General features: G+C 42.9%; 1 protein-coding gene across 2 annotated transcripts in view; it reads right to left on the bottom strand.

Moving 5' to 3' along the window:
- Positions 1–461: 461 nt before the first annotated feature.
- Positions 462–12,841, bottom strand: part of olfm2a (olfactomedin 2a) — a 44,185-nt gene continuing 31,805 nt past the window's right edge. For both annotated transcript variants that reach the window (XM_030058146.1, XM_030058145.1), the window contains exons 2-6: positions 11,714–11,863; positions 7,609–7,764; positions 5,434–5,653; positions 3,364–3,470; positions 462–1,470 (exon numbers count right to left, since the gene is read on the bottom strand). In XM_030058146.1, coding sequence (XP_029914006.1) covers positions 796–1,470; positions 3,364–3,470; positions 5,434–5,653; positions 7,609–7,764; positions 11,714–11,863 — 1,308 coding nt within the window. In that variant the 3' untranslated portion in view covers positions 462–795. The remainder of the gene's footprint in view (positions 1,471–3,363; positions 3,471–5,433; positions 5,654–7,608; positions 7,765–11,713; positions 11,864–12,841) is intronic.

Genomic DNA, 12,841 nt, shown 5'->3' with positions numbered 1-12,841 from the left:
GGGATAGAAATTAGTTTGGGATGTGAATTACTTTGAAAATGTTTCATCCAGTGTGTTTTCAAAATTGACACTTTCTAGGGCTGATAATGCAAAATAATTTCAGTTTTGACAATTTTACACTCCTCATTTATATTCCAATGAAACGACACAAATGTGCCAGTTCTTGCTTGTCCACTTCACTATAGGACTGAAAATTCACACACCTGACTCTGATAAGTGATGATTATCTTGGTAATGGATTTCATATGGTTGAGAAGAACTTCCGTCAGTTTTAATTAGCCGTGAAGTGTTGCAGTTATCTATTCCAAATTTGTTCTCCCATTCCAGTTTGAATCCATGCCTATAGAACAAGGCCAAAGATTTTTCTATTTGTTGTTTGCACCCCCCACCCCCACCTCCACCCCCCAAAAAAGAGCAGGGTTGTCTATATTAAATTAGAAGCTCAATGAAATACAAAGTCATAAATGGTAAAGGTTGATATTTATTTCTCATCACAAATAAAAAGAACCATGCTTACTCATCACAGAAAGAACAAAACAAAAAAAAAAAGAAGAGAAGCGCTCCGTCCATATATCTTTACCGACCGTGCTGTCGGGGTGTGTTTTTTCAGAATGTGAATAATAGCACTCTATGAAGATTGAAATTCTTTTTAAAAAAATCCACGCTTATGCCCCTACACTGAACCCCACAACCCTCCCACAACCCCCACACCAACCAATCTCCAGCCCGCTCCTTTGCCCCACCCCACCCCAACAATGATCACAGCGTTAGTTGAGTGGGTCACACTGGGGGCTCTCAGTCCCCGGAAGTCTTAATGACCTGGAACAGTGTGACGTTGTACAGCACCTGGTGTCCGTTGTTCCAGGTGTACAGGACCCTCTCCCTGGGGTTGTAGTCCATCATGGAGATGTGGGAATATTGATTGTGGAAGGGGATGTCTGTGTACTCATAGCTTGATGTGTTGGTGTAGTATGCAAAGTAGATCTTGGCACCAGCCAGGTGGGAGTTGGTGACATACAGTGTGCCACAGATCATGAAGGACTCTCCAGCACTGCGTTTGGGGAAGCCCGTGTCCCAGGTCTGCAGCACCTCCAGACTCTGGGGCTCAAGGCGGCTAATGACGATGTTCCCAGCATTTGGGATGGTGGTGTAAACGGCCCAGAGGCCATTTTCATCTGCCATCAGGTCAATGTCAGAGGAGCCGCCCCAGGAGTAAGGGAAGGTGTTGTTGTAGCCTGCCCCGCTCAGGCTGCGCTGCACCAGCACACTGCGGGAGCGGAAGTGGTACTTAATGATGATGTTGCTCTGGTACTTGTTGTAGTATAGGGAGCCGTTGTAGACCACATGGCCAGTGCCTGCCCAGGGGTGAGGCAGCAAGTGCTGCACAAAGTTTTGGCCCTTCATAAAGTCACTCATGGTACGGTATTCCAAGACACGCCGGCCCTTGAAGTAACCGTCCATGGACCACACCTGGGGAGACAAAAGTCAGAATCAGAGGTGGAACAGCAAACTGGGATGAGAAGAGTTTGTACCTTGGAATGATGCTGTTGAACTGCATCTGAAAACCCCCTTCTGGTGTTAGAGAGTGGCAGTGGGGCTCATATTTCATTATAACCTGCGGCAATGCCCTAAGCACAAGAATGAGAGTGCTGCATATGTGGAGAGTCTCTGCCTGCTTGAGTGTGTGTATGTGTATGTGGGTGTCATCACCAGTGTATGTCTGCATGCATTTGTGCATACTTGTATTGTATATATGTGCAGTATTATTGATCTCTGCTCAGCGTGGGAGTGAAGATGTTGCCTGAGCTTTGCAGTCAACCAACTGCCTCTGCTCCCTGCCCTTTCCAGTCCACATTTACAGGAAATCAATCCATTTAGCAGCTCTCTCTTTTTCCTCAAGCACTCTCAGTGGATCGGCCCACTGACAGTTGTGGCCCCTGTCTGACCAGCTCTCCGGTCTCATTCTCCCAATGCTACTGTTAAGACGCAGTTCAGTTTTTAATTGATTCACTTAATCTGCAGTTGTCTTGGATATTTATTTTGCCCTTAATGTATTAAATAGCGCTTTTCTAGGATTTAGCTTTCTCTCTTCCATACATGCCCCCATCCTGTCTCTTCCCCTCCCCTTTCCCGCTGCTCTCGCCTCCTTTCCAGGTATAGAAAATGCACTTGCTTCACTAAGGATCCCAGTGGGGGAAGAGGAAGGGGAGGGGAGAAGGCGGGGGTGGTGTGGAACAGCAGCTGAATTATGGAGAAGGGGAGATTATGGAGCATTAGGTATTGTTTCTCTTATGCCTGCTAAATGAGTCCCCAGAGTTGAACAGGGAGGTGCGATCTAAGACAGGGCAAAGCTCTAGCACATGTTGACCAAGTTTTTTTTTTTTTTTTTTTTTTTTTTTCCTCTAGTCTGTTTTTCTGTCAGGCTCCCGAGTGTCAATGATGTTTCCCAAATGTGATCACTATGATTGATTTGTATGTTAATGTGATATTGGTGATGTATCAGGCTATTAATGTAATCAGTGCTTGATATGAGGATACTAATGTGATCTCAGCAAGCGAGGTGATTAAACACAGACTTCAGGGCATTCAATCAAAGAAATTGACCTTTGCTGTTAGCAATATCCATTTAGCGTGTATGAGCCAGGGTGGGGATGAGAAAAGCCATCTTTATTTTTGTCCTCTCAAGCCTCATCTGTCTCCATCTCATCTGTCTACAAATGGCCAGTGCTCTTCCACATCTTTTGCACCCCCACCCTCCATTTCCTGGGCCATCCTGGTCCTCTTCTTCATCCACTTCTGCGTCCCTCTCTCCCCTCCTCCTTACTGTGTGCCTGCTCATGTGAAACCCTATGTCATCTCTAATCAGCTAAAGCCATTACTATATCATCTGATCCCAGAGCATCTCAGCATGCTAGCACTCCTGGTAATTACCTAGGTGATTTTCAAAACTTTAGCCCAAACAACTCATTCATTTCTTCACTGATGATGAAGTGATTAATCAGCTGGAGTAGCTGTGACAGGATTGGGCAGGGAAGTGGGGGAGGAATGCTATCCATCAGTGACTCAGCTTTCTATTGCCATCTCTCTCTCTGTCTCTCTATCTGTCTTCCTCCAGTGCTCACAAGAAGTCCCACTCAGGCAAACAGTCAATCAGTCACTGAAATATCATGACAGTCTTGCTGTGAGGGAGCTGTTTTCTGACTTGTTGTTTTTTACACAAAGCTGTAGATTTGAAAGAGTTTGGCCTGGTTTCATCTAGGGATAGAGTTTAATCTGTAAGAGGTATTGAGCTGAGAGGGGGATGCTGTGTCAAAGAGTAAAGGGTAAGAGGTCAGGGGTCAGCAAAAGAAGGGAGATACTCACTCTGTTGTCTGAGCTGGGAATCATGGTGTCAGTCATCCAGGAGCCGAATCTCGATCCTGATGCACGCACTGTGATGGGATTACTGACGCCAGTGAGCTTCCCACAGCCTGGAGGCCAAAGAGATGGTAAGAAAACATACACGCATATATACTGTATATACCTTATGTATATGCATATATACCCCAGAGGACATATAAATATGCACCATGCATACTGTAATACTGTATACACACACACACACACACACACACACACACACACACACACACACACAGTACAGCTACAACTGCAAAATCAGATACAAATAAGAGAGATTAAAATAGGTTTTAAAGCAACAGTAACACTGCCGTCTTTGAGGTTGCCAGTGAAATTACTGCTGATAGGTGACTGTTTGATTTTGATTGTCCTAGATCTTAGCTTAGGCATTATTTACCATATTGCTTCATTGCTTGGAAAACTGGGTAGTGTTCACAGAAATAGCTCTGAATTAGCTGAAATCTTTTTAGTTTAAGTCTTCTGTGTTGTGCGATGCAACCTCATTTCTTCCTAGAACTCATCTGAAATATGGTGTTCCACAAGGGTTAACCTTAGGCCCTCTATTATTTTCTTTATGTTTGTGTTTGTGTTTTGGGAATATAATCTATAACCATGATATTAATTTTCACTGTTATGCAGATGACACTCAGAGATATACAGTATTTACTTATAAAACCCGGAGATTCCAACACTATCAAGAGCCTTAAAGATTGCCTTTTCAGTATTAAATGGCAGATGGATTTCCTTCAACCAATGAACAGAAGTCTGAGATTGTTTTATTTGCGCCCTTAGAATGTCATCAACCAGATTGAAATCAATGTTGGTATCTTATGCAACAAAATAAAGCCTACAGCCAAGAATTTAGGTGTAGGATATGATTCAGATCCCTACTTTAAACAGAAAAACGGTTGCTCAGTCTTGCTTCTTTCAGCTAAAAATATCTCCAACATAATGTGTTATTTGTATTCCACTGAGCACAAAAAATTCCACTTTCCGTTATTTCCTGCGTCTGTTGCAAAATGTAGTATCAAGGTTATTATCAAGGAGAATATATCACTCTTACTGTGGCAGCTCTACATGGTTGCCAGTTAGTTTTTTTATTTTTACTGAATACTTTGGGGCACAGTGCGGTCTGCCCCTTTTAACACATCTGACAGGGCCTTACTGTTTGTTTCAAGGGGCTGGCATATAACAAAAGGTATCCGCACTTTTGCTGTCAGAGTTCCCAAGCTTCAAAATTCCCTTTTCAAAGGAGCTCACAGACACGTGAGTAGCATCTTTTAATCCACTTTTGCAAAAGTTTCCTGCACAGGAATGCATTTTCACAATGTTCTTTTATGGCCCGTTCCATTGTTCTTCCGAACCTGTCTGCTTTCATTCTACTGTATTCTGTTGTATCCTGACTGTCTTTGTTTCCTTTTATCGACTCTCGCTGTCCTTTTTTATCCTGTTTTGGAGAACACTTTGTAACAGCTGTTTTGAAAAATGCTAGATAAATAAAGTTTATTACTGTTATCTGTCTATGTGAAGACATTTGCTTTATATGAAGGTTTAAATCCTAAGAAACCAATACCTAAATACTAATGACCTAAAGGCTGTGCTCAAGCTGCAGTCTTTTTCTGTTAAGTCATCAGATTGTATATGTGGAATTTTTGTAAAATCATCAGTTTAAGTTAATACATTACATGAGAACAAGATAATTTATGCATTCAGTCTCTCTAGGCTAGTTTTGCTTAATATATGTAGATAATTCAAGCCCAGAGCAGATTAAGAACATTGACCATGTACAACAGGATTTTGACCATTAATAACCTTAAGTTTAATCCATATTTCCTGTCTACATCATTGTTTTGTCTTTAAAAAAAACTGAGTCCCTGTTTGCTCTCTATTGTTGCCCAAGCTGTAATTGCTAAGTGCTATCAAGGTATTTGATTATGAATTTCAAATCAGAAGCTGTGGTATACACTGCGCAGACACAGATACAGATAAAGCTGTACACGTGAATGCAAACACATGTATGGCTCTATGTCATACCTAGTTTCTGCATGCAGGAGTGGAGCCTGGTCTCCAGCAGTAGGACTCTCTGGCGGAGCTCCTCATAGTCGTAGGCACCCATCTCTTCCTGGATGGCCATTAGCACCAAAGACAGGTTCCTCACCTCCTCCCGAAGACGCAGGATCATCTTGGCGTCAGCTTTGTACTGCTCCAGCACCGGCAACAGGGGGAGAAGCTGGGTCACCTTGTCCTTCAACTCCTAAGACATCCACCACAGAGCAAGAACCATGAAAGAGCAAAGTGGGTGGAAAAGATTAAACCCCAGGAGAATAAAGAGTTCACAGAGATGAGGTCGATCTACACCTGTCAATACAGAGGATTATGTGTGCAGGAGCCAGCATTCCAATCGTCAGAGCTCATCTCTCACACAGGAGATGTGCCCTGAAGATGAGTGTGTGGCTGCTGGTTCATCTATCCTTCCCTGTACCTCCCTGAATTGCACAAAAGTCTTGTAAAAAAAAAAAAAAAAAAAAAAAAAAAAAGTCTTGAATTGTGTCAAGTTTTCATTTACCTGGATTACATTTATACCTGGCATTACAATGCACATCGGCCATGTACTCTCAAATTGGATTTTTCTCTCCATTGCAAAATCAAAGAATGGTGTACGTATCACTTCCTCTCCTAAGGTTTATATAATTTAAAATTAACCATAAACTTCTTGTCCCGTTTGATTTTCTTGTTTTGAGGCAAGAAAATTACTCTCCAAGCTGCATGCCACCTGTTTGATTTGAATACGCTTCTCAGTTGGATCTGTGTGTTAAGTTGATTTCCATTGATGTATCTGATATAAGTGTGTTGGAGAGGTATTGAATTTGAACTCCTGTTGCTGTGGCCAAATGCAATTCTGAGCTCCTCTGGTGCTGACTTTGGTGATCAGAGTCACAATCTGAACACCTAGGATGCATGTTATTGGGGGATTTAAAGGGGGTCTGTGGCTCATCATGTGCTCAGAAGTGGAAGGAAAGATGTGTCCTCAGACAAGAAAGCAGGGAGCGGCAGGAGAGCCAGGCTGCCTGCTGTTGGAAGGTATATCAATAAGGCCCAGAAGCAGTAGGTGTATCAATAAAGTGTGGCCGCCACAGGAGGGGCTGTTTCCTCCTTGTTAGGGTTTATCGTAAATCTGGTGATGGAGCAGCTCTCAGCCCTGCGGCGCCACATCATAAATCTCATTTTCTCCCTTTCGAGCTGCGAAAATTCACTCTCGTTAATCTCCCACGCTCTGCCATCGGCGACTTTGAGCTGCGCGCATTCATCAGCCATCCAACTCCGGTCAAATCCTGCTTTTTTAGACTTGTGGTCTTTTCTCTCTTTATTGGATTGCGGATTTACATCCAGACATTTGCTTGGAAATAATGCATAGCTACCTTTCTCAATGTTTTAGTCATCTCGGGCTTTATTGATGAATAGGCTAATTTCATAAACATCTCCATTACCTATACTGGAATTACTTTAATAAAAACACACTGTGAGCAAAACACAACTTACTCGACCCAGTGCTGAGGCAAGAGTCCCAGCGGTAAAGCACACTTAGCATTTATCAAGGCATCTTTTAATCAAACTATTTTATGGTCCATCTAATAGCTGTAAGAATGTGAGAAATGTGGCGAAATGCCAGGCAAGACAGCCCTCTGACAGGAAGACAAAAAGGCTCACTGATAATGGCAGCTGAGCCTTAGCTTGTAGAGAGATAAGGTAGAGATAAATGTGAATATATGTGCCTGTTATCTAAGAGCAGAGACCAGAATGTTAAGTATACGTTGTAGGAAGATATGAGAGTAGGAAGGGAGAAGGGAGAGTAGGAAGGGAGAGTGGGAAGGATGTAAAGAGAGGAAAACAGATAAAAACACTCTTCCTCTAGGTCCTGGAGTTTAATAATTCAGGCGCATGTGAATTTGCTCAAATTGCCTCTGTGCATGACTCAATGACTCCAAGATAGTTCTGGAAATTGAATGTGCATACCTATGTTTGTATGGCAGTCTATAGAGAGCCATATTAAGTTTTATGGCCTGTGAAGACAGGAAGATTGCGGCGCATTAAATCTGGCAAATTTTGTTGTGTACATTGAGTGCAGCGCCACAGCTAATGGCATCTACATTCACTTGGTAATAATATGAATGTGTACTGCTGTTCTGAAGGTGACAGACAGCCAATTACCTGAAAGCTCTTTGGATTGAGACTGCGTGGGTTTTCAGAGGCCGTCTTCAACTTTCCATCCACGGCTTTCATGAGACTTTCGGTGTTCCTCACATACTGCAGGTCCCTGTATGTCCGCAAGTCAAGCACCTCCATAGACTGGCTGATGTTCTGAACCTGTGACACACACACACACACACACACACACACACACACACACACACACACACACACACACACAAACATACAAAATGAAGTTCATGGAGCAACAAGCACATTGTAGAAGTGTTTATTCAAGTGACTAGCTCTAACAACCACACAATGTAAATTCTCATAGGGCTCAGTTCAATTTTTGCTAAATAACCAGCTTGCCAACTCTTTGACATCCCACTCTGCTGCTGCATATGCAGCCTACTGCTTCACACACCCACGCATCTCCCACACGTTTTATTCAACTGGCCAGGAGTCATCTCAAAACTGAGAAACGTTTTAGAATTTTAATAGGCCTCTAGTAGCCTATGTTCATGGGGTTCACATGCACATATGCTCACAAAGCCACACAAATATACAAGTAAACACACACACACACAAACACAAACACAATGCAGCTCATGTTTATGGAGTAGCAAGTGTGCTGATATTTATTCAAATCACTCACAGTCTCAACTTGCAAAGGTCACAGTTTGGCATAAAATCTGTTTTCCACAAAATGCCCAGCTTGCCCATTGTTTGACAGCCCACTCTACCCGCTCCATGTCCATCCTACTGTTTCCTGCACCCAACAAACATGCCACCTTGTCTCCCACATACTTCATAAACTGGCAGTAGAGATTATCTGGTAAAAAACAACAACAACAACAACAACAGAAACTGCTTTCTCTCTTACAGATAAACCTTTTTATAAACACCATTATAGACAAAATAGTTGGGGGAGTGGAGTTTCAACCAAAGCAGCTGACCCAAGTCTCCTGGGCCCAGGTGGCAGCTGGGATAGCTTCATCCTTTGAGTTGTGGCAACGGATCCACACGCACAAAGTGTTTGAGCTATCAAGACAAGACTCCAATCTGTCTGCTCCGTCTGCCTCATGTCTAACATTATGACTCACTCCCACCAAATCCTATGTACCAGTGTGTCTATGTGCATGCGTGTGTGCGCGTACATGCGGGTGTTCGTGTGTGTGTGTGTCCTCCCTTTCCCCATCTCATTTCAACTCATCTCAACTCAGTCACTCAGAGAGAGGGAGAGAGTGAGTGAGAGAGAGAGAGAGAGAGAGAGAGAGAGGTCAGAGGGAGATGAGGTGTTCAAATGTCTGAGCCGTGAGTGCTCTAACACCGCTGTCCTTCAGGGTCAGCTCTGCTTTTGATGGCATTTTGTCCGGCCTTACAGAAGGCTGGACAGGAGCAGGCAGCAGGCTACTTTACATTCTCCGTGCAGAGGGTACTTTTGACATTGTTAGCGTATCCTTGGTTTTCTGTGTCAGGGAGAGGCTTTGTGTATCTGGTGTGCTGCAATAATTCACATAAGGTTCAGGGATTAAATGACAGTGTTTTGGTGAGAATGGTGCTATCAGGAGTACACACACACACACACACACACACACACACACAAATGCACAGTACTCCTTTCACTTTAAGCTGAGTCTGCCACTCATATAGCTAGTCACTGCAGGTGTCCTCATTAGGCTGGCCTTTCTGACAACTGGCATCTAGCAAGCTCAGAAGTTGCCCATGTATACAAATGTGAAGACAAGTACAGACATATACACCCTCTATTCAATATCACACACACACACATTTTAACAAACTTGAATGCCTGCATTTAAAAAAAAAAAACAAAAAAAAAAACATGTGGCTCCAGCAGGAATCGCACATGTAATCAAATAACAAACAGCAGCTTGACTGTTTCAAAAAAGAACGGCAGAATTTTATCTTTTAGTACTGGGCCTGTACACTTTTTTTTTTCCCCACAGAGACACATGCACAAACACACAGCCCCACATTGTGTGAGTGTCTACACATAAAAATATGCATATGTTCTTTTTCCATGTGCAAATACACACATAAATACATTAGCGCATGCACACATACATGTCAGTTTCTCTGAATAGCTTTACTCCATGCTCCTGCTTTAAAATATGCAGGAGTATGGATTTTGTCTGTATGAATGTGTGTTTGAAACAGCACCAGACAGAGGCCGTCAGGGGAAAGGAAGAACTTCAATGAGAATGAAAGCAATATGTGAATTCAGGTGTCTCATTGATCCACCAGGGCCTCACAGCCTATTCAGCATCTCAATTTACCTCTACCTTCTCTCACAAGACCACATCAATGTCAGCCCCCTCCTTCCTCTACCCACCCCTTTCTCCCTCTCTGCTCCAAGTATTTCCCTCTGCCTTGCTGTGGATCTGCTCTCTCGTTCACCGATCTCAGTGTCCCCACTCCCTCCCTGTGTCCCTGAAGCCGGGCAGCAAATAGTGGCCCTGCTGTGGATAAACTATAGAGATAAGAGTTGCAGCTTAGAAGCCAAGTAAACAGGAGTCCATCCTATGAGTGAATGCTATATGTCCTCTGCACCGCAAAAAAAACTGCATCTTTATAAGTAATTTAGTCTTATATTAAGTGTTAACAATTTGTTTTTCTGAAAAGTGAAAAAAGTCATTAAAAAAATTCTGCTAGTGGGGTGAGATGACTTGTTAACAGTGGGGTGAACCCACTTGCTTCCTATGCAGCTCCACATGTTTCAGATATTTTTGAGGCATAATTAGTATAAATATGTTGAAACAAGGCAGAATAATGCAGATCAGCCTACTAGTAGCATGAAAATGACACATCCATTCAAGAAAAGTTGATTAGCACTGGAAGCAAATGGGATTGTTTCATCCCACTGGCAGAATTTTTTCTCGTAAAAAAAGATAATGAATATTTCTGAGACTAATGATGAGGCTAAGTGGCTTGTTTAGATGGAGATATTTTTCAGTGTGGGAGTGAAGGGCTCGGGATAACAGAGGCAGGATCTGATGCTCTCCTGACACACTTCTCCACGCTGCCGCTCTGCTCGCAAACTGCCGATCGATGCAACTGCAGATCAGGGGAGTCAACGAGCGCCTGTGGTTCACTCATTAACGGAGCTGCTCTCACCCCTGATTTGTCTCTCTGTGTATTGCACGATAAACTAGCAGGAAACATCTGCATACTCCACATTCTACAACAGCTCTTTCAGTCAGTGGTATTTTTGGCTCAACCACTTTATGTAAATTAAACAGATAGATTTATTGTCCGGCAGTACAGCATACTTACTAAGATTTGTGACTGTGTGTCTGTGTGTGTGGTAACTGTTTATTATGTTTGACTAATATGCACAAAAAAATCCATCTGAACATGTCTGTTAGTCTCAAATTCACTGTTTGTTGTTCTTCATCTTGTTTGTTTTTCTTCAAACAAATGTAAAAAATCTGCCAGATTTTTTTTTTTAAGAAAACAGAAAAAAAAAGAATTAAGAAAGCTTTTCAAGACTGAATCTTACACGAAATAACTTGGAATGGAGATTTTTTTTTGCAGTTTATATTTATTTAGTTGCTACACAAGGCACGTACATGCACAAATATGCTGATTTATGCCTGAATGTATTTATTTATGCCTTTGAATTTTTCATGGGTCACTTTGAAGCTGACACGGTTAGATCGAGTCTGAGAGAATGGATCCTGTAATATTACGCAAACAGTGTTGTTACTCCCCTCACTGATTGGTGGAATCCTTTTTTCATTTTCTTAATTTGAACTTAATGAATTCAATTGAATAAAAATCACTATCAGGCTAAGGCTCAATGAATCCAATTTCATGGGCAAATTTAGGACATTTCCCTTTTTTTGATGTGATTCATGCCTCATTCAATTTGAGGAACTCTTTCATAATAAAGAGAACAGCCTAACGAACAATGGGAATTCTCCTCAGATTCACAATGTGAGCATTCATCTATACGACTGATCAATTGTTGAGTAAAGAAAGTGAGACTGTTCACTTCAGCAGCCTGTATGTGACAGACGGTGGCACTTTGTCTGTTGGCGTGTGTGTGTGTATGCGACTCAGAGCCGGGGCTCAGAGTGAGTGTGCTATTGACAGCTGTCACCTTCTCCATGAGCTGGCGAAGCTGCCTGCTGCGTGGGTCGCGGTTACACATGTTCTGGGCTGGTGCGACCACAGTACAGATACACTTCCCATCTGCGTCCTGTGCAGAGCTGTAGATCTGCCAGCCCTCCTCTGGGCTCGGGTACAGTGCCTGCAGAAACAGAGACATGTACATTTTAGACTCAACGAACGGGGGCTAGTTGCCGTCGTCATCTGCTGTTTATCTGAGTTTGTGGCAAGCAGGCAGACAAGACATTTTATGGTGCCAGAATCTTAATCTGAAAAGTCTACCACACATAGAATTTAAAAAGAAGAAAGTCATGTATTATTTGCTATTATTTATGACTTGAAAGTGTTCTAGCAATTGTTTGGAGAAAAAGGAAAATTGGTTTAACATTCCCTGATTGGTCGTGCTCATTCTGTCACCACTAGTTAGTTGCAGAGTCATAATTTCTCACTGGCATTCTCTCTTGCAACTCGGCCAAAAGTTACTCTTCCCCATAGGCAGTGAATGGCAATTGATCTCTGCACTACTCAAAAATCACTCTCGGTCTAATTTTAGCATCAACATGAGGGCGGGAAGGAGGGAGAGAGAGGAGGAGGATAGAGAGAAAGGGAGAACAGAAGCCATTTGGAGGAGAAAAGAGAGGAAAGTCAAAGAGGGTAAATAAGGGGAGATGGGTGCACTCTAGGATAAGAGAAAGCACAAAAGAATGAAACACATAGTGGCATGACAGAGATGGAGTAAGAGCTAGATGGTTAGTTGGAAAATGAGGAAAGACAAAGAAAATCTGGGGGGCAGAATAGAGATAGAGGGAGGAGGAGGATCTGGGCGAGCTTGTGTGAAAGCAGAACGTCTAATAAGTTTGGACACGGAAAGGAAATGGAGCTGTTTGGGATCGATAATGCAGCTCTTTACCAGTGGAGGAGGGGCAAGACTGAGAGGATGGATGTCTCTTTCTGACTAATCCAATCAGAAGTAGTGCTGCGTGCATGCAAGCACACATATTCACGTGCACACACATGTACGTGCTGTTTGCACACTTCCCTGTGCAGAGCAATCCGTTCATTCACAGTGCATCTGCACGCGCGCGCACACACACATACACACGCACACACAGAGTGAGAG

This window comes from Myripristis murdjan, chromosome 8 (assembly GCF_902150065.1).
Source record: "Myripristis murdjan chromosome 8, fMyrMur1.1, whole genome shotgun sequence".
Lineage (NCBI taxonomy): Eukaryota > Metazoa > Chordata > Actinopteri > Holocentriformes > Holocentridae > Myripristis > Myripristis murdjan.
This window is presented reverse-complemented; position numbering and strand designations above follow the sequence as displayed.